The 26,587-nt window shown below is 33.7% G+C and overlaps 2 protein-coding genes across 3 annotated transcripts; one reads left to right on the top strand and one right to left on the bottom strand.

Annotated features, from left to right (window-relative positions):
* Positions 1–9,041: 9,041 nt before the first annotated feature.
* MGT3 (magnesium transporter 3) lies at positions 9,042–14,764 on the bottom strand. Of its 2 annotated transcripts, XM_086448687.1 has the most exons (9): positions 14,746–14,764; positions 14,517–14,641; positions 12,947–13,541; positions 11,864–11,934; positions 10,518–10,646; positions 10,075–10,416; positions 9,934–9,981; positions 9,439–9,843; positions 9,042–9,322 (listed from the first exon to the last, which is right to left on the bottom strand). In XM_086448687.1, the coding sequence occupies exons 3-8, from the start codon at positions 13,383–13,385 to the stop codon at positions 9,613–9,615; spliced, it is 1,260 nt and encodes a 419-aa protein (XP_086304813.1). In that variant the 5' UTR covers positions 13,386–13,541; positions 14,517–14,641; positions 14,746–14,764; the 3' UTR covers positions 9,042–9,322; positions 9,439–9,612. The 2 variants fall into 2 exon arrangements, with proteins under 2 accessions (XP_086304813.1, XP_086304812.1); XM_086448686.1 differs by lacking the exon at positions 14,746–14,764 and having other exon boundaries at positions 14,517–14,700.
* A 3,690-nt stretch (positions 14,765–18,454) lies between these two features.
* RPA70B (RPA70-kDa subunit B) lies at positions 18,455–22,618 on the top strand. Its single transcript, XM_086448685.1, is given in 14 exon segments — positions 18,455–18,485; positions 18,488–18,596; positions 19,320–19,351; positions 19,354–19,465; positions 19,555–19,785; positions 20,082–20,259; positions 20,548–20,818; positions 20,916–21,018; positions 21,105–21,229; positions 21,326–21,404; positions 21,479–21,626; positions 21,761–21,921; positions 22,010–22,130; positions 22,379–22,618. Coding segments are annotated over 14 exon segments (1,884 nt in total). The 5' UTR covers positions 18,455–18,469; the 3' UTR covers positions 22,577–22,618.
* The last annotated feature ends 3,969 nt before the right edge of the window (positions 22,619–26,587 follow it).

The following is a 26,587-nucleotide window of genomic DNA, read 5'->3' as shown; positions in this document are numbered from 1 at the left end:
TTTATTAACTTCTCCTTATCATTTTCTCTGCCAAAAACACCTGATTCATCTATCAAGGAGACAGTATCCAATCTCGGTCTTTTTTCAAGTGGCCTAAATCCATCTCCCTCACGAAGATGGAGATCATTTCTTTGCTTCGCAATTCGATCAAATCTCTCATTAATCTTGTTATCTTATGCGCTATCTCATGTCGAAATAAAACTGGATTTGAACAAAAACAAGAAAAGCAGAAATTGCGTACCGTCCAATACGTAAAGCTTGGAAAACAAGAAAAGTTGGTAGTTTGAATTTCTCCTTCAACTTTCGATCGTAAAGCTTCAGTCGCAAACTCGTCCAATACGTCGTCAGCATCGTAAGCGGCATCTTTAAGCTTTCTCAGCCAATCTCTGACCTGGTTCTGGTCGGAGTGAACTTGCCTTTCCTCAGCGTCTTGGAGCACACATCGAATTGTTGACAACAAACTGGACAATTTTTCCAAATCTTCCTCAACACCCCACACAACAATTGGAACTCATCACTGATTAAAGAGGATAGTTTTCCCTTGGCTGGCTCAAGAAAAACAGATATAAGTGATTCTGCCATTCTTATTATGAAGATGATGATCCCTCTCACTCACAAACAAGAAGCGAATTGCAAGTAATCAATTGAAGTTGTTACAAGCGTGAAGCAGCAGCAGCGGCAGCTTGTCTTCTTTTAAATGGTTCTCTGAAAGACTCAGGACTAAACTGACTTTCTTGGACACTGCGCTCAACCGTCCACATCAGCGTAGTGTCCAACCTGAAAGTCGTCATAAAGCTTTGCATTAAAAATATGCGGCTGACGTGGCAAGCGCATAAAATCATAGATCTTTTTCTTCGGGATAGACAATGAAATCGATCTACGGTTTTCCGATGATTGGCTCAAGAAAAACAAATAGGCTGAATTTCCAATTCACTAGCTGAAAATGAACGATTCTGGCTAACTGTTCATTTTAATTATCAAAAGGTGAATGACCGTGTTTTCATTAAAAACAATTCATAAGGATAATGAATTTGACGATTTTTAAGTGACTATTTTCAATAAGTCACTTTAAACCTGTAAAATTGTCTTTTTATACGTGTGAAAAAGTCACTTTAAAAATCTTTAAATTTGTTATAATTCACCTTTTAGTAATTAAAATGAACACTGACTTCGAATTGTAAATTTGTCAAAAATTGATCAATTTTTCTTAAATATCCCTAGCAAATATAAGAGAAACAAACAGTTGAGGGACTCAATAATAAGAGAAAAAGAAAGGTACAGTTCATGAATTCATTCATCGCTGTCAGAAAGTAAATGCAACATTCAATAGGTGGGGGATCCCTCCATCGATAATTGAGTCCCCAACGTCAAGATTTCGAATATTATTTGAGATATTTTACCCACTTGAATTAATCCATCCCCACAGTCTTAACTTGATCAAGACGTTGAAAACGAACAAATACCGAATTCCCAAAATTTAAATTTCAAATTCAATAGCCCCAAAATTAATTAGAGCAATTAGTTTAGTGGTTATTGGTAGTAATTATGAGTATTCATGAGGTATGCAGTACAATTTGGCTACCCATAATTAGTACCCATAAATTTTTTAATTCAAATCTGATTTAAAACTTTTGAAATTGGCTTATTTTTAACATATCCCCTAAACTTTTTCCATCAAAAAAAATATGGATAACTAAGTGGGCATACCTATTTTGGGTATCGAAAATGTTAAGATAAAAAAAAATGGTGAGAGATGGGTCTTGTGTTGGAAACATCATTTTTGGACTCTACAACCCAAAACAACAATTGGAACGGGATGGATAGAAGGATGGGTACTACGTTGGAGTTGCTCTTATACCATCGAGGAGTATGTTTTCAACCTAACCTAACCAAAAACATGATTCTTGGGCTCACTTTGTGGCATCCAAAACCATGATCCGATGCAACAGGGTTCAAAGGACAAAATTGTATGAACAATAAAGAGAAAAAAAATCCAAAAATTTTATTTTTCATCATTGAATTTCAATTTTAAGTTTGGGAGTTATGTGAAAGTTCGGTAGCCGCCAATTTTCAAAGAATAATGCTGAAGTGACCTCGGACTGGAACCTCATATCGCACTTCTTGAAGTGAAAGTATATGGCAACCATAGATGATTTCATCGAGATACGAGTGAAAAAGCATCTATGGTAGGAATCCACTTTCATGTCAAGAAGTGCAGTATGAGGTTACAGCTTGAGGTCACTCCAGCACGACTTATTTTCAAAACTTTTGATCAAGTTCAAACAAAAGTTTTTTCTGATTTTTTTTTATCTGAGTTTTGCAAAGAAACTTAGAGCATTGAGGTGTTGGATTGCTGATGTGGCAATCTATTTGAATAAAACGACGATTATTAAGGCTTAAAATCTTACTAAGTTAATGAGGAAATGTTTCTTAAAATGTTTTTTCTCTTCTACTTTTTTTTATTATCATGAGTATCATCCCCACCCTTCGGGTGAGACTAATCACATGCACCACCCACTCAAAAAGTCTTACGTGAAACATGCTGAGTCAAGGGTCAAGTAGACCCTAGAGAGTGGCCCCAAGAAATTCATTACTTGGTGGGGTTTCAAACACTTGACCTATCCTTCTTGAGGAGCTTATCAAGGTTCAATTTGCCATGAGGCCAACCCCTTGGGCAGGGGCGGAGCCAGGATTTTCTTGTAGTGGGGGCAAACTATGGTTAGTTGTATGGTTGAAGAACTTGAAGATGAATGATTTTAAGGAGAAAAAGATATTTAGGTTATTTCCAATTAGTATATGAGGAGGCCTGGTCAAGAAGCAATGTCATCAACAAAAAATTGAAGAAAGGGAGAGGGGAGGGGGCAAAAATTGGAGGGAGTTGAGGGTGTGGGGACAAATGGGGAGAGAGGTGAGGGAGTGGGGACAAATGGGGCATGTAATTAGTTGAAAATATAGGGGTGTCTCAAAGTTCTCTGGGGACAACTGCCCCCACCAGCTCCTAACTAGTTCCGCTACTGCCCTTGGGGTTGCTTTTTCTCTATGTTAAGAGTGTATGCTCGACGAAAATCCATGGACCTTAAAAAGAACCAACTATTTTATAAAGAATCATGGTGGAGTAACATTGAAATGTACAACGTGTAGGACATTTTCTGACATGGATGTGTGTCAAAACCATAGATGTTTTTCATCAAGAAACGAGTGAGTTCTCAATGAAAACATATATGGTTCTAACACACATCCACGTCTGAAAATGTCCTCCATGATGTACATTTTAATGTTACTTCAACATTATCCTTTTATAAAAAATAGATGTGTAATGATTGTATAACTCGACTCTGACGAACTAACTCAAAACTCACTAACATGGTACGTAAAAAAATCGTAGATTTTTTCCCTTAGGATACACAATTGCACATCCCCATAAAACATGTGTAGTTGTGTAGCCCAAGGGAAAAAATCTACGATTCTTACACATGCCAAAATAGATTGTATTGGATTTGCTCCACATGGTCACACCTTCGAATCTCAATATGCTCCTCCACATAAAGTGGTTATACTTAATTGTTGTAAAAGGCCACGATGGTTAGTACGTGCAGCCCGCCAAAGTAAAAAAAAAAAATTGTACTAGAGTTTGAAGAGGCTATGTTTCCGACGATTGGCTCAAGAAAAACAAATAGGGTGAATTACAATTTCGTGAGTTGAAAATGAGTTATTTACAATTCCGGCTAACTGTTCATTTTAATTATCAAAAGATGAATGATCACATTTATTAATACCGTAAAAATAGTATCTTAATGTTAAAATGAATGAGACTTGTATTGAACACAATAGCTTTAAGACAGATTTCGCCATGTGATGTGATAATAGTCTTTGAACGTCTGTCTACCAAGATACAACACTTCACACATGTACAAGGCAACACTCCTAGTGTACACGTACAAATGAACTTGTACTGTGAATTGTACTCTCAATGGCCCATGAAAAAAAATCTCCTGAAAATAGAAGGGCACTATACAAGTAATAACTCGAAAATTGAATAAATGCAAAGGAAGGAGCACATGAGAATTTATAGAATTAGAAATGTCTCTCTGGACAATCACCAAGACTATTGAAAAGAGTTGTGACTTTTCGAACAGACACACATGTCTGTAGAGTTTGGGTTGTGACTGTTTGAACATACACACATGTCTGTAGAGTTGAGATACCATTTGTGTCTCATAGAACAATCATGAGTTGACTTTACTTGAGTCTCTTAGAACAGTCACGAATTGTAACTCATTGAGTTGCACTCTTTAGTTGTTTATATTCAATGTAGGACAAAAATTTTACACTACAACTTACAAACAAATCACTCAATTCTTACTTTTACTTTTACTTTTGCTCTTACTTTTCTTTCACTTTCATTCAAACATTAGGATAAATCCCACATTATTCCAACACTTTTGCCACCAATGATCCAAATTTAGGGCTGGTAATAGGTCGGACAATATCTGCTTACAATCCTACCCAAGTTATTCAGGTATATATACAATTTTTTTATCCAGTTAAGAATTTTTAGTAAATTTATCCGCAATTATTTTTTACGAATATTTTTTAAGTCGGATATGGATATGCTTCCTATCTAATCTGAATATCCATTTATCCGAGGTTAATACAGTAAATTCACAAAAAATATATGTATGACACCAAATTAAGGTTTTTTCATAATCTTCACAATAAGGTATATAAATCCACTTGAATTTTGGGTAGAAATGGGATATGTGTATAGTTTGAAAAAGTAGATAAATAGTCAGATATGGATATCCTTAATTTAAGTGGGTAAAAATAGCTTCATCCAACCCGCACCTAACCCATTGTTAGCCCTATCCGAATCCAACCCAATATACCACAATCTACATCTGACTTGATCACTCACCATTCTTTCTGTTGGTTGGGTTTGGTCAGGTTAGGTTCAAAACATACTCATCGATGGTATAAGGGTAACTCCAACGTGGTACCCATCCTTCTACCCATCCCCTTCCAATTGTTGTTTTGGGTTGTAGAGTCCAAAAATGATGTCTCCAACACAAGACCTATCCCTCACCATTTTTTTGATCTTAACATTTTCGATACTCAAAATAGGCACGCCCACTAGGTTACCTATCTTTTTTTTTTAGGGAAAAAGTTCAGGTGGATATGTTAAAAATAAGTCAATTTCAAAAAAAATTAAATTAGATTTGAATTAAAAAAATTTATGGGTACCAATTATAAGTAGCAAGATTGTAGTAAATACCCCATGAATACTCATAATTGCTACCAATAACCACTAAAATGAGTATGGGTATGGGTATAGGTAACCTTGTTATTATTGCTCTAATTAATTTTGGGGCCAATCCATTTTTTTCCGGCATTGAATTTTAATTTTAAATTTTGAGTATTCAATATTTGTCCATTTTCAACATCTTGATCAAGTTAAGGCTGTGGGGATAGATTAATTCAAGTGGGCAAGTATTGAATGTTACATTTTCTTTATGACAGCGATGAATGAATTCATGAACCGTGTGGACCCTTCACCTTTATTTTTCTCTTCTACTCGATTCCCTCAACTGTTTGTTTCTTTACTCACACTAGTCTTGGATCCATTTCATCACTTTAAAAAGTTTTAGGGATCAACTTTCTTAAGACACATATATAAGAAGAATGGCAGAATCACTTATATTTGCTTAGGATATTTACGAAAAAGTGATCAACGTTTGACAAACTTATGATTCTGGCTCAATGTTCATTGGTTTTTTACCAAAAGGCGAACTATAATGAATTCATAGGTTTTCAAAGTGACTATTTTACACATATAAAGTGACAATTTTGCAGGTTTAAAGTGACTAATTGGAAATAGTCACTTTAAAACCGTCAAATTCATTATCCTTTTGAATTTTTATTTTTTTGTTACTTTATTTCACATTATTTTTCTATTTAGTTTTCTTATATCACAAAAATAACAAAAAGTCAGGTTGAGAGATTCAAATCAAGTTTAAATTAATAGATATGCAGAGTTGTTGACCCGATCAAAACCCAAACCATTTGTCCAATTAGTTATTAGTGTTTAACCGATGGAATTAATTAGATAAAGGACTGCTACTAGGAGCGTGGTCGTTACTTCCCTGCTTCTAATCACATGTGTTCCTTGTCAACGACATGTTCCTTAAGATTTTGTAAAAAATTGATATACCTCCTTACATTTTTAGAGTGATGACATGACCCCCTTGACCTTGGTCTTTTCTTATAAACCAATGAAAACTGACCTCAATACCATCATCATCATCCTTTCCATTGTTATCATCATCACCATTAAAAATAACCTCAATGAGCCCTCATCATTGTCATCACCACCATCAACATCATGATTATCACCCTTAAAGTGTGACCTCAATGCTCTCATCATCATCATCATCATTGACATTGTCGTCATCATCATCTTAGTCCAAAGCCTGAAGATGGTTGATTCGAGGGATCATCGTCATGATTATCACCCTTAAAGTGTGACCTCAATGCCCTCATCAATATTGCCATCAACATTGTCATCATCTTATTCCAAAGCTTGGATGGTTGATTTGAGGGAAAAATTAGAATAGAGTCCGGTTAGTCTTACTAACTTAGTAAGGATTTCACCCTCACTAAGGATTCTTAGACTCACTTTGTGGCATCCAAAAACATGATCTGATGCTGATGCAATGGTCCATGAGGATAAAATTGTATGAACTTTAAAATATAAAAAAAAATTCAAAAATTTTCGTTTCCATCATTGAATTTCAATTTTAAGTTTGGGAGTTATGTGGAAGTTTGGTAGCCGACAATTTTCAAAGAATAATGCTGAAGTGACCTTAGACTGGAACCTCTTATCGTACTTCATGATGTGAAAGTGTATGGGAACCATAGATGTTTTTCATCGAGATACGAGTGTGAAGCATCTATGGTAGGAATCCACTTTCATGTCAAGAAGTGCGGTATGAGGTTCTAGCTTGGAGTCACTCCAGCACAACTCATTTTCAAAACCTTTGATCAAGTTCAGACAAAAGCTTTTCTATATATTTTTTTTTTATTTGAGTTTTTCGGAGAAACTTAGAGCGTTGTGGTGTTGGATTGCTGATTTGGCAATCTATTTGAGCAAAATGACCCTTAGTAAGGCTTAAAATCTTACTAAGTTAACCAGAAAAATGTTTCTTAAATGGTTTTTTTTCTTCTTCTTTTTTTTTATATTATCGTTGCCCCTTTGAAAAGTCTTACGTGAAACAAGTTGAGTCAAGGGTCAAGTAGACCCTGGAGGGTGGTCCCAAGAAATTCATTATTTGGTGGGATTTTGAACACTTGACCTATCCTTCTTGAGGAGCTTATCAAGGCTCCGTATGCCACTAGACCTATCCCGTGGGGTTGCTTTTTCTCTAAGTTACAAGTGTGTATACTCAAGGAAATCAATGGACTTCTCTACATTGTTGAAATTGTAAGAACTCTGTAGTACGGTTAAAAATATACATTTTTTCTTAAGTACTAGCCTCAATCCATGATTTGAGGCTCCCCAACAAATTAGCAGTTGGGATGTTATGGATTTTAAAGAAAAATGTACCCACAAGAGAAAATGAGGTGATCATACCCACACAAAATTGTAAATAGAATAAGTCTCACCCTAGAGTTTGTCGTGCTTTATTATCAAAAAAATAATAGATTTGTAAATTTAATAAAATTATAAGGGTATTATTGAAAAAGAGAAAATATAATAAAATTTAAAGGATATCATTAAACATGGGAGAAGAGAGGAAAGACAATAAAATTTAGAGGGATATGTGAAAAGGCAAAAATGTGAGGTAGTGTGAACCCATTCCACTCTAGCTGAAGTGGGATTTTCATAGCCCAACAAAACTATAATTAAAGTAGGACCCACCCTTGTGTTTTATTACATAGATTCTCCCAATTAGGAGGTGCAAGTTGGTCTAGTTTGATTCAATTTAAGACCAAATTGAACCAAATCAACCTAGGTTGATTCTACTAATCAATCCAAACCAAATGAAATTCGGTTTGGTTTGATTTTGGTTTGGTTCTATCAATTGCTAATATCCTATAAGCATGCGTGGAAGCAACATATATTTTTGTGAAAAAATAATAATAAGCATGAAATATTTCATATAGTAAGTCATTAATCTATCTCCTAACTACTGAGCAATAAGCCCGACAAAAATATCATTCATCCTTCATGATCTAATTCATTGTAAATTAATATACATTTACATATTTTATAAGGGTTTGGTTTGGTTCTATGCAAGCCTTGAATCGAGAACTAAACCAAATTCATCGGATCTACATTTTCTTTACCCAGAACAGAACCACAACTTGTTCCAATCCTAATCATACCAGCTCAAAGCTATCACTTTGGTTTGATTATACGTTTAAACCAGACCAAGTTTCATCCCTAACTCTAAAGTTCGTTCTCAATGATTGTAAAATGTTGATCTCGAAGGATTGAACAAATGTTAATGTCAAATGATTTAAATTGTCCATCTGGACAATTCGAACAACAATTGATCTCACCAATTGAAATGGTGGTCAGGGATCATTAAAAAAGAACACTTCTATTGTTTTTAGTGCTCCATGTAGGTGGCATGTGCAACCCACATGAATTAAAAAAGAGACTTTCCTTACCTCTAATTATCTATGAACACAAGTCCATGTGACATCCAAAGACATGATTCAATGCCAACACAAAATTTTAAGAACTTTGAGTCAAGCATAAGAAAGTTTTTTTTTTTTTTCCAGTCTAATTTATACCATGAAATTTAGAGGGTTGTGAGGTTGGATTACCAATGTGGCAATCCATTCCAAGTAGGGCTACTAGCCTTTTCTCTTACAAAAATGAAGATCTATCCATAACTAAATTTTGTATAATTATTTTAAAATTTTCAAATATCTGATCTTATTTTATATTATATTTTACCATTTAATATATTGTAAAGAGCTTTTTATAATTTAAAATATTAAATAAGGTGATTTAGAGGATTAATACAGTGAAAATATGAATCATATATTTTCCAACCATTATCACAAGAAAATTAACCATATATAAATTAATGGTATGAACATCAAAGAATAGTTGAGCTCCAATAAACAGACCTCTGGACATTAGCAAATACATCTACTATCCCTCTTCTTAATGAGATCTTTGGTGAACCTACTAAGTGCAAAAGGAGAACCCATCGTAACTTCTGCGCCAATTGATGGAGGAAAAGGTCAAAGGTGATGATACTCCATCTGCCATTCACTGGAATTCTCCAATCTTCGACAAGGAAGCATAGAACTGCGAATAGAGGAGAAAGAACAAGAAATTTGTCATGGAGTTTTCCATATTTCTGCAGCTCAAATGTCCCAAATACATAAATCAAACTAAAGTAGAAAATAGTTAACCCAACAAACCTGCAGTCTGGTGGAACTCCCTCTCGGCCAAGTCGTAAAGTTTGAGCAAGTAATCCATTTTAATGTACCAGACAAACACTCATGATGCATGCCAAGTTATCGGTGAAATCCTCCGTAAAATGTGTACTCCATAAGACTCCTGGAATTCGATTTACTAGGGGATCTGTTCAGATTTCAAAATGGAAGAATTCTCTTGTGCTTGAAATACAACAAGAAAGATATGAATATAACCACACAGGCTACCCCAGTTATAATCAAAACCCAGTTGAAGGCAGATGAATAATTGAAAATTTCAGGTTCGAAGTTCATTCCAAATACTCCAGTTACAACCGCAAAGATCGTAGCTACAAAGGTGGCCGCTGTGAGAAGCACCTCAAACTGTATTAGCTGATTTTGAATATTTCCCTGTTTAGACCAAAATAAAAATGTAAGAAAAAAAAAATAGTGCTTTAGTGATGACAAAAAAAATCCAAGTTTTTTGTCAAGTTTTTTCACCAGTTTAATGTTGATGAGATCTTCAGTGTCATCTATGTACTCTTTAAGCTGCAACACCAACAATGAAATTAAAAATCTTCAAAAGTATTGAGGGTTGCTTCACAAGAAGATAAAGTTTCAATGTAGAACATCATCTCTTACTGATAACAATTCGCTAAGGGTATTGTCAATGACAACAAAATATGCCTCCAGCAACATTTCGAGCTTTTCGATGTTGTACCCATTACCAGATGAACTCACTAAGCTTCCATGTTTGCTTGACGATAAAATACTACTGGAAGACCTTTCCAGTTTCGGACCCCCAGCTATTGAACCCACAGGTGAAACTGGTGCAGATTTCGAAAACAACCCAGATTCAAATGAAATAGGTTGGAAATATTGATTGGTCATCGAATAAGTCTCCATTCTCTCTTTCTTTTCTGTCAGGTACATCTCAGCCATGTCTCCATCGTCGTCCATGAGCTGTTCTATTTCGTCACGGACCTGAAAAGCCATTTAAATAGTCAGAATGAGGGCAAAACAACTAAACAAGAGGTAGCTGAGAGGAAAATTTGTGGAAGCTGACAGGTGGTCGAGTAGTAAACCTTCTGAACTCGTCGAGTTAATCCAAGGAGCTGACCTTTAAATCTACGGACACGTTCAAGGTTGAGGGTGCTAATTGATGATGCTAATTCATCCAAAATTGGATGTATCTCCAATTTCAGTTCTTTTACCTGATAAACCAAAACAAAAAAATCGTAATGGAAAGGCTATGGAATCAACCATTTATGGTGTTCAAACATTCAAAATTGGATCTACTTGGACTATCATCATCTACAATGCCTTATCTCAACTTTTTGGGGATGGCAAAATGAATCCAGATTCCCATTCAAGCCTAATAGAGCTAAATGAAAAACATGCCAATTAAACTATGTTGCCTCAAACAAAGACACCCAGTTTTCATCTCCCCACGTGTTTCTCTTTCCATTTCCTACCCGTTCATCTTGATTTTTCCCATACAGTCCGACTTTGCTGCATAGACCTCCTGGGAAGTCCTCGTGTTGCACTCCTCCCTCTTTTTAGTAATAATTTTTGGGCTTAGACTCATAGCACAGTTGATTTGACACATTGCAAAATCAACTTTGAGGTCATGGGTTCAAGTCTAGCTTACCCATAAAAAAAAGTTTGGGTACCACTTCCTGCATCCCTTTCTTGGACTGTTTTCTGCACAAGTGGGATCTATCAAATGTGTGCGCATCTTTCCTCACACTGGCTCAGAGACGGTAATTTACAACCGGTACCAATAAAGATATGACTTAAAGCAAATGTAAACACATTAGGAATTACTATCATTAAGTGTAGCAATAAATTTAAAACAGAAGTCGGGCCCGAGACAGACCAACCCATCCCCAACAGCCCATCCTTTCAATTATCTCATAAGCTTAAAAAAACATTATCATAATCATCAAAGTCCTGTCCTAAACATTTTGGGTCGGTTTAACAAATCTTGATCCTCCATTCAATTTGTCGAAAGCCACATTTTCTATTAATTCTAGTGTGTGTTCATATCCACTCTCACTATCTCATAAGCTTAGAAGATATTCCGATGAAATTTAAGAACCTCAAAACGGTTCATAGCAAAACAATGATAAAAGAACAAAAATTAATATTCGACCTAAATATGGATCAACATGAATCATAAGTTACATATAAACAGCACAAATTACTTATAAAAAATTTTCAAAAAATACTTATCAAAAAAATATAAACAGCACAAATTGAGTTCTCTAGAAACGAAACATATTTCACATTTTCACAAAATGGAATATTTTTGCATTTATTAGGAAAAATGTGTTTTCAACAGTGAAACTACGTGACCCATCTTGGGTATGGACTAAGAAGAAATAGGTAGTTGTCGGGAAAGCAAACCCATCAGGGTAGACTCACATACCTGAGCATCAAGAGACATGCATGTGAGTTCCAAAGCCAGCTCTAGTGCCCTGAATTCGAAAGGCAGGTCATCTGAGTTGAATCAGTACAAGCTGTAAGCTTTTCAGGCAGAGCTCAGTTTTAACAAATAGAAACTCTAACAACAATGCTATGTTAGATTGTAGTAAGAGAATATTCACTTGTTATGAAACAAAAAGTGATAATTAAAATCGTACAAATTTGGTTTCTATCTATAATAGTGGAGGATGGTCTTTTCATTGTTTCTTATGTTTAGACTAAAATGAAGTTTCAAAGGGCTTTTGGTTGACCAACAACCCTTAACATTTATAAACAATCTCAAATACAACTAGATACCCAGATATGGCTACAGGTGGAAAAACGGATGTACACCCTTAATTTTATAAAATCAAATAAATGTGTCCAGATACACACATCACAATCAATATAACATGCATTAATTTTTAGGTTCAAGCAAGTTTAATTTTTTTGCCAGATGTACATCATGTATTGTTCGAACTTGTAATAGTCACAAACTTTTACATAGATTTGTTAAAATTTACAATATGTATTTTGTATAAAAAAAAACAAATAAGAAAATTATGACATTTATCAAAGAGCCAATGACACAACAGGAAACAAGAACATTGTTTTGCAAGAGTCTCAATGCAGAACATTACAGTCAATAGGTCAACTATTATCCCCTGATTTGAGTTAGAAGTAGGTCAACCATTGCTCTAGAGAATTAGTCTGAAAAGTAAGCAACTCGTTGTAAATAAGATTTAAATGGTTAATATGTACAAGAAGATTAAAATTTCTACATATTATTATAAATAGCATCCATGCCTTATCCCAAATATTTGGGTCCAAAACATAAATACTATTTCACCATTCAATTCCATCTTAATCCAGAAAATATACAAACTATTGAAAGACTTAAAAATACCCAAACAAGTGGCTATGATAAGTAAATCATCTCATTCTAGCATATTGTGCCATCCAAAGATCTTGCTTTTATAATATTTTGACCCCCCCCCCCCCAACAACACACACATGAAATAAATAAAGAGAAAGCAAGTATAATTACCACTTTGATCTTTGCTAGTCTGAAGGCGCTTGCATAGTTCTGATTCATATTGCATAACACTACCATCCAAGGAATTCATCAGAATAACCTCGTCGGCTGTAATTATACACCTTATCTGTTCAAGACTGACCACAATTGCCATCTCCCTGCCTAATATTGTAGAAGGATAAATGAACATTGGATCCAAAAGCCGAAGATCTCTGGGAGGCAGGGAACAATGTCTCATTAAGGTGGCCTTATCAAGTTCTAAAACTTTTGAATCCCCATCCTGATCAATCCGTATCCAAGAACGACTTCCAAGGCCTCTTTTCTTTAGGTTCGAAAAACCAAATCCCTGGTTGAGATGATTTCCAGGCCCATTTATGTCAATTCTTGCAGCATGAGAAGAGGAGGGCTCGGTAAGTTCAGGGGAAAGAAATGGAACTCGCAATTCTTCCATTAGATCTTATCTTTCTTGAATTTGTCTCCAGATATTTCAACGACCCAATCTTCAACATTAGTACAACCTGCCCCAAGCCAGAATTCTGACGTGTCGACTTGTTGGAGTATGTTGAGAAGCAAATTGTTCAATTTAACTCTCGTGATCATTACTCGCCTGGAAAATTCAAAAACAACAGACCCCCAAAAAAAAAAAAATTGGTAATTAAGTGATCTTCTGGAACATCCGTGAGTTCAAAATATTAAAATTCAAGATTGAAAGGGTTAATCCTAAACCACACCCTTGTACCAAATGCTCAACTACAATGCAGAAATTAATCAATTTCGCTCAATAGATAACCTAACGGCAACTAAAACTCTATACCCTCAGCTAACCAAATTATGTTCCAACAAAGCCGTTTTGGAAATTTGGGATAAGCTGAATGAATGCTGTTCTTCCATTCAATTCCATCTAAAATCAAATGCTTCGCATCAAGAAGTTTAATTGGTGGTTTCAAATGGTGGTCAGCGAATCCTAAATACAAATCTACAGATAGTTTAATAGGGGAAATTTGTTGGAAATGTAATAAATTTTTATTTAACTAATTGAATGATCCATACCAGGTCAAAAATGAACTGGAACCAATATTTCAATGATAAGGGTGCTAATGGTAACACCATAAACCCTAACCATTTAATGCTAATTTTAAAAATTTTAAAAAAATTCATAACCCATCATCCATTACATGATTATGCCAAATTATTTCAACTATCTATATCCAGCCACTAAATTAAACAATCAGAGTTCATAAAGAATTTGAAGAGACTCCCAACACCATAATTCAAAATCAATCTCATCTCAGAAGATGCATCAAATAGGGAAAAAAAAAACATCAATCACTAGTCTAATGAGGCAATAAAGAAAACCCAATTTTTCCCCCCATTTAAGAATACAATTTATATAAACTAAATAAATCTTACAAAAAATAAATTAATTAAAATTCACTTAGAATTCACAAAGATAACCAAACCCAAGACAATAATTCAATTAATTTCTGCTCAGTAGATGCATCTAATGAAGAGAAATAAAAAATCATAGACTGATCTTCATGTAAAAATAAAAAGAACTAGGGAAACCCAGAAGGAGAGATACCTATTGAAATAATTTGGGCGAAATATTGGATTTTGAGGTGAAATGGTGAGATCTTCATGGAGAGAATCTGTTCAGACACGATTAGAAAGAGGGCATTCTTGCAGGTGACTTGCATCTTCTTGAATCTGAAAAAACACAGAGAGTTATGACATTTCCATGTGGCGTGAGTCTCTTTTCCACACCACAAATAAATCAATAAATACGAAAAATACCTTTAAGAAATTATTACCCTTTTGATTGCAGTAAAAATTCAACAAATCGCTTGTCATCATTCGATTTTACGTACAAAATTAGATTCCAATACAATGATTTATTTGAATAAGGGTTTTTTTTTTTCCTAAAAATTTAAAAAAGTGGTTTTCAGTTAAATAATTGCATAATTTCTCTGAAATTTAAATTTCTACCCAAACAATTTTGTTCTTTCCCACCCTATTTGGAGGGAAATGATTTTCCGATTTGTCCACTAATGTTATTCTCTCACAACCCCCCTACCCTCGAAACTAAAAGGCATTTATCACTTTTAACATTTTTTTAGAGCAACTCCAACACATTGGGGTTTAGGCTTTGAATCTTCTCTCAATTGTCATTTTATAGAGCTATAGCACTTCGAGAGCACTCGGACAAACTTTAGCTGAGGCTCTTTAATTTAAAATATTTTGAAAAGAGATAAAGTAGGAGAGACAAAATAGGAGAGTGGGTTTTTAGAGTGACAACCTCTTGAATAGGCAAAATGACTCTCCATAGATATATGCTTATTTGCGTTGGATTTGTTCTGAGGTGCAATCAAAATGGTCAAATTTAAAATTTATCATGTTTTTTTAGAACTATTATTTTCTTGAAAATGAATTCTCCGTAATCATATGGACCTCGAGCATCCATCAATAGGCCATGCCTCAATTTTATTTATTTTTATGTTCGTAGACAAATGATTAATGACGAAAGAAGCCAATTTCGCTAAGTTGGTAAGGGTTTGAGGGTTGTTGACCTACAACTTAGGATCAAATCCCATTAAACCTACCTTCACTTTCACGATCAACCAATCACAAACGCCTTGTTTACCCAACCCAAAAAATGATAAATTTAAAGGTGCCACTCCACATTTTAGTAAACGAGTCGTGATAATATGACTCATCAAGTGGCATACTCAATCGAGTCTTTAATGTTACAGAACCATAGATTTGTATGCCTCGGGATACACGATTACACTCTCCCATTAAAAAAATATATATATATCCCAAGACGTGCAAGTCTACAATTCCCAAATTTGTCCACGTCAGGGAGACGATTAAAGATGTCACCTGACGAATCATATTATCAAGACTCTTTAGTAAATATTTGAGATCTTTCATCTATTTTTACACATCACTTGCACACCTTCTTCTATTAATAATTAACAAAAAATATCAAAATACCCTCATCTTCAATCTCATTCCAAAAACCTCTCTCTCACCCCCAACAAGAAAGAAAAATATCATCAACCTTAGGTTTTGGTGGCAGGATCATGAGTTCTTCGATGCACAATGTGTTAATCAATCAGATTTACAATGTGTTCTGTACACAAAGTTTTGTCTTCGAAAAAATTGGTGTTGACCCCCACACTTACTTCGCTTTCTCCAATTATAATAGTAAATAAATGAAATATATCGCAAAGATTCATTAAAATTTATACTTATATCTAAAGAAACAACAAAAAAATGATTTGAAATGATCCTGAAAATATCATATTTCTCCAATAATTTAATTTACTGAGACAAGCTTCATCAAAACAAATTCTTTAAACAAGTAATTTTTCCAAGATGACAACAAACAAAAACAATTTTTGGGCCTAAACTAACTTCGAATAGCAGACTAAAAGATATAAAATATAATCTATATAATAATATGTGGATGAGAAGTTCTCATCATTTAAAGTGGTTTATAGGATCCACAATTGAAAAGAGATGCAATTTATCATCTATTTTGTAATTCAATCAGATGGTCTTAATTATTCATCTCTTATATATTTAGATTAAAAAAAAATGTATTATGACCCTTGAATGTTTAAGATAATTGAGCCGGCCCATGATGTCCATTGCAAGCCCAAGCCTAATCCTCTGATTGAATGGGCCTATGCTACACCATCCACAAAACAAATAAAAAAACTATTGCCCAACCCCAATGAGAGAAATTTTTCTAAGCACCACTCCCCTCCCACACCCAAGCATATTAACAAAGTTTCGATTTGGTAATTATTCGGTGAGGTTTCAATTCAGTTAATTAATATAAAATTCGAGAAAGTTTCGTAAAAATTTTGGACTTTATACAAAATATTTTATCGGATTTGTTACCAAAACCTTCCCTCTTCAATCTCTATATAATCCTATCTTCTTCTTGATGTTTGTAAGTTGAAAAAAAAAGTAATATTTTGAAAGAAAAAGGTAAAAATGTTATCATATTCCATGATTACTTGAGGGATCGTCGATTAATTTGACAGTTCGCCAAATTCATCAACTTACCCTTAGTTCAGAGAATTTTACAATTTTTTGAAAAAATCCAGAGAATTTATGAATATGCTCCCAAGTCCCACCCTTATTAACAATTTAGAATACGACAAAAATCAAGTTCTATTTGATTTTGGATTGCAACATTTTGATCTAAAATTTGGCAAAAAATTCAATAAATGGAAAATATGCAGTAGATACTTCATACATATATTATCCATTTAATTTAAAAAATTCAAAAACCAAACATTCGACCATACGATAGTGATGGTGATGATGAAATTGGTGATTTTAATGATAATAGTAATGATGATGGTGATGATAATGAGGACATTGAGGTTATTTCTCCATTGATTTTTAAAAGAAGACCAAAGTCAAAGGATCATCGATTAATTTGACAGTTCGCCAAATTCATCAACTTACCCTTAGTTCAGAGAATTTTACAATTTTTTGAAAAAATCCAGAGAATTTATGACTATGTTCCCAAGTCCCACCCTTATTAACAATTTAGAATACGACAAAAATTCGAGTTCTATTCAATTTTGAATTGCAGCAATCCGGTTTAAAATTTGGCAAAAAATTCAATAAATGGAAAATATGCAGCATATGCTTCATACATATATTATCCATTTAATTTAAAAAATTCAAAAACCAAACATTCGGCCATATGATAGTGATGGTGATGATGAAATTGGTGATGTTAATGGTAATAGTAATAATGATGGTGGTGATAATGAGGAAATTATGGTTATTTCTACATTAATTTTTAAAAGAAGATCAAAGTCAAAGGTCAAACTATTAATTTAAAAATTTAAGGTGTAATCTCAAATAAATGTAAAGGGCCATACCATTATTTAAAAAAAATATAAAAGTGACATTTGTCACGTAAAAAGATGAATTCCTCTAAAATTTTGAAGCATCATTGCTTCAAAGTCAACTTGTATTAGATATCGCAACTTACAAGTTTAAACTTTGCAACATACAACAAGTTATGGTAGTATTTTTTTTTTTCCATCGAGTTTTATAAAAAGTCGCAAAAATTGTAAAAAAACGCATTTTATTCTTTTTCAAATTTAAAATCTATGAATTATTCAAAATAGTTCAATAAGTCAGACAATAATACTTTTATTAAAAAAAATTAAAAGGAAGATTGCTAACAAGGGGCGTGGCCTAATTTATGAGTTATAATCTACCACACTTCGGTGGTACGGTGAACACCATAACAACCCACTATTCAAGCAATCCGCGGGTCTTCGTAAAGTCCAAATAAAAAACCCCGCGAATTCAAAATTTCAATGTTAAGACTCGAGAAATTTTCGAAAAACATTTGGCGCCAAAAGGCTTTAAATACAAAAGGGATCTCGCTGTAATCTCTTCTTGTCTCTAATATTTACTTCTTCTCCATCTATCTTTCTCATCTTGGTCTTTCGATCTTTGTAAAATTCCCCCCAAAATCGAAAGGAACAACAGAAAATGGAGAAATCCATCACCAAAATGCAATTTCGACAATACTCGCAAACCCTTCTCCTGATTCTAGCTCTGAAAGCCCTGAACTTGTTGTTCAAGTTGTCGATCTCAAACCGGTTGGCAACAGATTTACGTGAGTTTTATCTTTCACGACCTTCGCATTTATTGGTTAATCTGTTTATGGGTTTCTTATATTTGTTGATTTTAAGGTTTTTTTTTTTAAATCTTAATTCCATGAGAATGAAATCATTTTTCTCTGTTATATCCCGCTGAAAGTTGTTTATAATGCTGTATTTTCTTGGGGTTTCTTCAGTTTTACTCTTTTTTTTAAAGCCGTAATTTTAGGTTTTTAGTGATTCGTTCTGTTTCTCATCTCAAATCTAAGTAGATTTACCCTTGTTTACGTAATGGGTATCTAAAATTTGTCTGTAAATCAACCCTAGTTTTGCTGGCACTAACGAACTGTAGCGGATCATCACCATAAACATAGAATTTCTCATTGTTTGTGTCTTAAATTTCCTAAATATTAATGGATTTTCACCATCTCCTCTCTATTCACTATTGGAAGATTTACAGCTAGTGATTTTTAATTTTGTGTGTTGTGTTGTGTGTTTAAGTTATAATTTTGGGTTATAAGTGATTCATTCTGCTTGTCATCTCAAATCTAAGCAGATTTACCTTTGCTTGTGCAACGTGTTTCTTTAATTTCTCTGTAAATCAACCCTAGTTTTGCTGGCACCAACAATCTGCGGCGGATCATCACCATAGACAGAGAATATCTCATTGTTTGTCTTTGATTTTCTAAATTTTATTGGGTTTTTCTTAATACCACTATCTCTCCTTTCTCTATTTGCAGATTTACAGCTAGTGATGGGAACATGAAGGTCAAGCCACGCTTCCATCCAATTTTTCATCTGAGATTAATTTGGGAAATCTTCAGAATCTTGGGCTCATCCGAATTCTTGGTTACACTCTCAACGTCATTCCAAAGACACTTGAAAAGTAAGACCACATTCATATATTTCATCACAAATTCTTTGTACTAGTTCATATTCGTTTCCTTGTTGCCTCAATTGGTTTGAACCTTCCAGGTGTCTAATTGTGACCAAATGTGTGGTGGTCTCTCCTGTACTTGAAATGGAGGTTGGAAGTGAAACTAAAAAGGAAGAATCTGAAATTGCATTGATACCAAAGCAGGAAACAGGAATTATATTGAAACCGGAGCAAGACATAGTTACAAAGGAAACAGGAATTACATTGAAGCCAAAGCAAGAAATTGTTACTAAATCTGCTGCCCAAATTCTGCATGAACAGCATGGAAAGTGAGTTTCTTCACTTCCATCTTGTAAATGGTAGTATTTGTGTTCACCATGGTTCAAAATATCTAAATTTACTGGCCAGGATTGATATGAAACATTAATTCCGAGATATTTAATATTTCAGAATGTATTACAATGTTTTGGTCTAGATAGCATTGTTTTCTTTTTTTCTTGATTGATTGGAAACCCATGTTCAAGTAGTTAATTTTGATATATGCAATGTGTCTGTTGTGTTATACTTGATATGCGTTTAAAAATATCTTATTGGTATTTATCCTTTACTCCTTTTATTATGACAGTATGGCTCCTTCTTCACGAATGGCCATGACAAGAAGAGTTCATCCTCTTGTTTCCTTGAACCCTTACCAGGGAAATTGGACCATAAAAGTCCGTCTCACAAGCAAAGGCAATTTAAGGACCTACAAGAATGCTAGAGGAGAAGGTCATGTCTTTAATGTAGAATTAACGGATCAAGATGTAAGCAATCTTTTCTTGTTCTTGTTGCTATCATGGTTCAAAATATTGAATTGTATTGGCCTATATGTATTGCTATTGGTTGAAACCAACACAAAACATTGACCCCAAAACATTGAATGTTTTGGGAATGTTTTGATTGATATTGTATCATTTTTTTCTTTTGATCAAAACATTTTATCGAGATGAGATTTTAAACCTTGTTTGTATTTCTACATTTTGTTCGTATGTAAACCATGTCCTTTTAGTGAATAAGTTGGTTGTTACAATAAATTTATCACTTTAATGCAGGGCACACAAATACAAGCAACTATGTTCAATGAAGCTGCGAACAAGTTCTACAATAAGTTTGAAATGGGGAAGGTTTATTACATATCTAGAGGGACTCTGAAAGTGGCAAACAAGCAATATAAAACTGTCCAAAATGATTATGAAATGACCTTAAATGAAAATTCTGAAGTTGAGGAGGTAACTGGAGAAGGAACTTTCATTCCTGAAACAAAGTTCAATTTTGTCCAAATTGATCAATTGGGTTCTTATGTTAGTGGGAGGGAGCTTGTAGGTAAAGTCAACACTCCCAAATCTCATGTAAACTTCGTTTCTTTTTGGTTTCTTTGCAATCTAAAATAGGGTTTTTTTTTTTTGGATTATATTGTCAGATATAATCGGGGTTGTTCAGAGTGTTTCTCCTACTTTGAGCATTCGAAGGAAGATTAACAATGACACTATCCCGAAGCGTGATATTACCATTGCTGATGAATCGTAAGCAGATATCTTGATATTGTTATTAGTTGCTTATTTTGATTGGTTCCCTATATGAGAATTTGGAGGCTTAAATTAAATTGCAGAAAGAAGACAGTTGTAGTATCCTTGTGGAACGATCATGCAACCAACATAGGGCAAGAGTTGCTGGACATGGTGGAAACTTCTCCTATTGTTGCAATTAAATCTCTTAAAGTCGGAGATTTCCAAGGTAACTCCAATATTTCTTAGTTGTGTATGAAGGTATTCTGGCTTGTCTCAATAATAAAATGAACCCATTTCATGATTTATTCTCACATATATGTAGGAGTATCTCTGTCATCTCTAAGCAAGAGCACTGTTTTGGTGAATCCAGACATTCCTGAATCAAAGAAGCTTAGATCCTGGTATAAGCCTGCATTGCACTTTGTTTGATGTTTTATATGTCTAGTATTCCGTGTTAAAAATTCCTGTGTAACAGGTATAATTCTGAAGGTAAAGGTACCTCAATGGATTCTGTTGGCTCTGGCATGATCTCCACTTCATCCAAGAGTGGAGGAAGATCTATGTATTCTGATAGAGTCTTGCTTTCACATATTACCAGTAACCCATCCTTGGGTGAGGAAAAGGTATTGCATCATCAGTTCTTCAAGGGACAAATAAAAGTTCTGTTGGCTTGTAAATAATTTTGTTGAGTTTTTTGACTTTTGAGGCAAGTTGAGTATTTTGTTATGGCATAGTTGACATGTTTTCTTTTGGCCAGCCTGAATTTTTCAGCCTAAAAGTGTATATAAGTTACATCAAACCCGATCAGACAATGTGGTACCGGGCTTGTAAGCTATGCAACAAGAAAGTAACAGAAGCTGTTGGATCGGGGTATTGGTGTGAAGGGTGCCAGAAGAATGACGATGAATGCAATTTAAGGTTTGGCAATTAAAACAACACCATATCAATGACCGTCCTGAATACGTACACTTGATAACAAAGTGACTCTTTCTTTGTTTATTTTCAGATATATAATGATAGTGAAGGCTTCTGATCCAAGTGGTGAAGCGTGGCTTTCTGCTTTCAATGAACATGCAGAGAAAATAGTTGGGTGCTCTGCTGATGAGCTTGATAGGATCAAAACTCAGGTAATTAACTACCCTATAGTATGGTTATTTGCAAGCCTAGAACAAAATGTTCCAAAAATTCAATTTTATCTTTTGAATGTTCTGGCTTGGTTTGATTGCTTGGCTTGGTTTTTGTTTCTATTCTGTTTGGTATCTCATATTGATCTAAAATCTTCTTTATTAATGGATTGAAGTTTTGAAAGTAAGATAATGTTAAAATATGCAATCTTCTCATTTTTGGGTCCTCTTCTCACTTTTTTTCCTTATAGGATGGGGATGATAATTCATTTCAACTGAAACTGAAGGAAGCTACATGGGTCCCTCATTTGTTACGAGTTAGCGTCACACAAAATGAGTACATGAATGAGAAAAGGCAGAGAATCACTGTTAGAGCTCTGGCTCCTCTTGATTTTGTGGCTGAATCAAAGTTTCTACTAGAAGAGATATCCAAGATGCAAGCTTCTTAATCAAAACATGGTTACTAGTTAACTTTTTTGTTTATGCCTTTTTTTTTAAATTTTAATGTCTGTTATCTCCATATCTAAAGGATGTTTGGTCCATTTCTTTGTTATGGATCAAATTAAATTTGGAAATGTCTTTTGGGTTCAATGGTTTCAAAAGATTGCTATGATATATAGTGCCAAGTAGCCAGCAATCAATATCTTTTCCTCCCTCTCCAAATTAGTATCAATTATTCAACTAATAGTATTTTCATGTCTTTTATTTTCATATTATGTTTCAAGATTTGAATTGTTATAGATTAACATGTTATAGGCACATAGCAGTTGATATATGGTTACTCAATGACTGATGCTAGGAACTCACAATAAATGCTTAGTAATTTAAGTAAATCATGCTCAACATAAACTTATGATCATGAAGTAAATGTTTTTTTATGAAATCAACTTTTTTGAAAGATAATCCCAACAAAAAGGATTTCCCTGGAAAATGCCCTTTGGTGTTTGTTTGCGTATAGAAAAATTGTCAAAGAGGGTTGGTTGCTTTTTGTTTAAAAAAAAAAAAATTTATTTTATGCCCTTTGTGAGAAAAGGTTTCTCATGAAAATTTATTTGCTAAATGTATTTCCTCTAAAATTTCTTTTGCAGCATATTAACTCAACTAGAAACTACCCTTTGTAACCAAAAGAAGAGAAAAGGAATCCAAACTATTTGACATTGACACAAATCTATTATCTCATGTTTTTCAGTCTTTTACCTATTATCTTACTTTCTATTAAGGATATAATTTTATATAAATATCTTTGATGGTTAAAGAAATTGTCTTAGTGAGCTTTCAAGATCAAAACATCTCGATTTGGTTGAATTCTTTCTTTTACTCTTGATTTTATTCTATTTTTATGTATTTGACCCATCAGGATAGTATCATAACTGTCCATTTCAATATTAAATTGATCTAGAACCAGTTTGGGAATAACTGGTCAATTCAAATTGGACTTTGGTTTCCATAATTACGAAGTTTGGATTTGGTAATTATTTGGTGGGGGGTTCAATTCGGAAACGTTTTGTAATACAAAATATTTTATTAGGCTTCTTACCCAATCCTGTCATCTGTAACTTATCTTTAAATCCTATCCTCTTCTTGATGTTTATTGAAAAATCTAAAATTTGGAATTTCATGATGAATTGATGGATAGTTGCATGATTTGTCAATTTGCCACTTGACCAACACTTAATTCGGAGAATTTTGTGACTATGTAACCACTCAACTTCTACTTTATGAGTAACCCAACGTGTTCGAAAATAATTGGAAAATTGAGGAGAGTAATTGAAACACTTTTATTTTTTGCCCCCCTTAATTCCTTTAGTTTATATTTCTATTAATTCAACCTGTTGAGATCTTATCAAGATAAGGTTGAAAGAGAGTACATAGAGATAAGATGGTGGCAGCAGAGGAAGAAAAAAAATTTCATAGAAGGATGAAAGAGATGGAAAAGCAAAAAAAAGATGACAGAGAAGTTCTAACCTTAGCATCATCCACTGTGCATGAATTAGTGAAGTTTCAATCTACCATAATTTATCTTAGTTGTGCCATAACATGGGCACATGCACATGGTCCCCAGTCTCCATGTAATTTGTTTTAAAAACAATATTGTAAAAACCAATGTATCTTAACCTCTTATTAATGAATCTACACACTTGAAAACATATTGATTGATTGATGATTTCTATACATTAATTATATGTAAAAAAGAAAATAATAATCATCGGTGAAAGTTTATCGAATCGAATCGAATGATGGCCAAACATTCTTTTGTTTATGAACAACTCTATCAAAAGTTTGAAATTGATGTCTTTATCATAGCTTTTTTCTTTCTTTCTTTAATTGGTCCCCATCACTTGATTCTTTTGTTCAATAATTTTTTTCATACCTTAGATTATCAAAGATTACTTGGATTATTCTTTCTTTTGGGTTTTTCTTGAATTAATTAACTGATTGAAATAAATTGGTTTTGGAATTAGAAGTGATTCGATATATCTTTGTTAAAATTGAACTTTTAGAATCATAAATTTAACTAATCTGTTCCTTTCGACAAATCAAATAGATGTCTATGAATTATTAGAAATTAATTCTTAGAAATTAAGAATAGTTGAATTTGATTGAGTTGTGCTCAAGAGTACAATGTACACTTTTAAAGAAAAAAAATTATGACGTGATTCCGGACCCATAGGAATGACCAGTAGAGGCAAGACAACTGGCCTCTTATGTCATGTTTGGATTGAGAGAAATGAAGAGAAGAGGAGAAATAAATGAGTTTCTCTCCATTCTCTTGTTTGGATTGTTAAGTGGGGGAGAGAAGAGGAGAGAAAAAAATGTTAGTTTTCTTTCTCTCCAAAAGTGGAGAGAAACCCTTTTAAAATATTTTATAGTTTCAACTCTTCCCTTAGATTTTCTTTAAGATATTTTAAAATTGCAAAGTTGTCCAAAGTTCTCTCTTGTCAATTCAAATAAAGTGGAGAGAAATTGAGTCTCTCTTCTCTCCATTTCTCTCAATCCAAACACAACCTTAGAGTACTATATCTCACCCAAATCACCTGGGACTAAGTAATGCTCCACAAACCACACATACCAGGTAAGTGAGAATAAATCTTTGTGTGGCCAATGATGAGGATTTGTGTCTAACACTTATTGGTTAGTAAAGTGTACACTTAATCAATCTATATTAAACTAGTGTAATTTTCATCCAAATTTAACAAAATTACTCTACTATTAATAAACTATATTTTTACTAACGAGATCATAACCTTAATATAAAAATGCACATAGAATATTAATAATGGCATCTCCCTTTGTGGTCCTTAGTTGGCTTCACCCACTTTATTCTAATGGAAGGAATTTCAAAGCTGCAATCAACCCAAGAAGAGAATAACTTAAAAAATTTAAAAGCAACCACAAATCTTCAAAGGAGCACTCTTTTTCGGTCCCTTTACTCCAAATGAACTACTTTTTGTTTTCTTGGGGTAGATCCAGATGAACTGTTTATAGCTTGAAAGAACTAAAACAAAGTTTTTTTGAAAAAAAGTTTTCCTTTTTTTTTTTTTTTTTTCTATTCTTTCTTCTTTGTTATGTGATCATCATTGCTCAAGAATTTATTCCTCTCTCCTCAATATAAGGTGCAATCTAAGAAAGAAAAAAAGAAAAGTTGGGTGCTTTAGCTAAGAACCTTGTCATCTTTATGTCTTTGAAAAAAAAAACATGTTTTTACATAATTTTAAGAGACTTTAGGATCTGTTTGTATGGTTGGAAAATTCACAAGATAAAAAAAACGCAAATTTGCTAGCAAAATGAGAATAGTTCAAGTGTTTTACGTTAACATCGGTCGATTTTCTGTTAGAATTTGATTTTATGTTCACAATTGGACGCGGACAATTCAGTCTTATATGCTTAAACAAATAATTAGTTTTTATACTTCAATTTTCCTACCAACCACATAACATGGTCTGTTTGCCTAATCCATGTGCTACATTATTATGTTGCTTAGTCCTTACTGAAACTAGGACTATCGATGTGTTGATTTGGGACGAATCGGCTCAAATCTGGAACAGATCCAATACTTAATGGATTGGATCCATATAGGCTCAAATCCCATTTGAGATATAAAGGGTCAGACTAGTTGCACACCACCCATACCAATTGCACTCCATCATTTAAAAATTTCCCTTTGCACTTCATTTAGATGACTACAATCCAAAAATATTGCACTCCTCTTATATATATAAATTTTGTTGTTCTTCCTCAACTATGTCTAAAGAAATTATTACTAGTTTAGTAATTTTTGCAAGAAATATTTTTTTATGTCAAAACCATGTTTACAAAGTTACATACTCTAAAAATACACATGTTCAAATTATATTCTAAACAAAAATTAAAAAATTAGTGCTTTAATTAAGTTGGAGTTAAAGAAAACACGATCAAAGTAGAGCACGGGCAAAGAATACAAAACTACAAATTAAAATAAA

This window comes from Akebia trifoliata, chromosome 7 (assembly GCF_017979445.1).
Source record: "Akebia trifoliata isolate Shusen 1 chromosome 7, ASM1797944v1, whole genome shotgun sequence".
Lineage (NCBI taxonomy): Eukaryota > Viridiplantae > Streptophyta > Magnoliopsida > Ranunculales > Lardizabalaceae > Akebia > Akebia trifoliata.
This window is presented reverse-complemented; position numbering and strand designations above follow the sequence as displayed.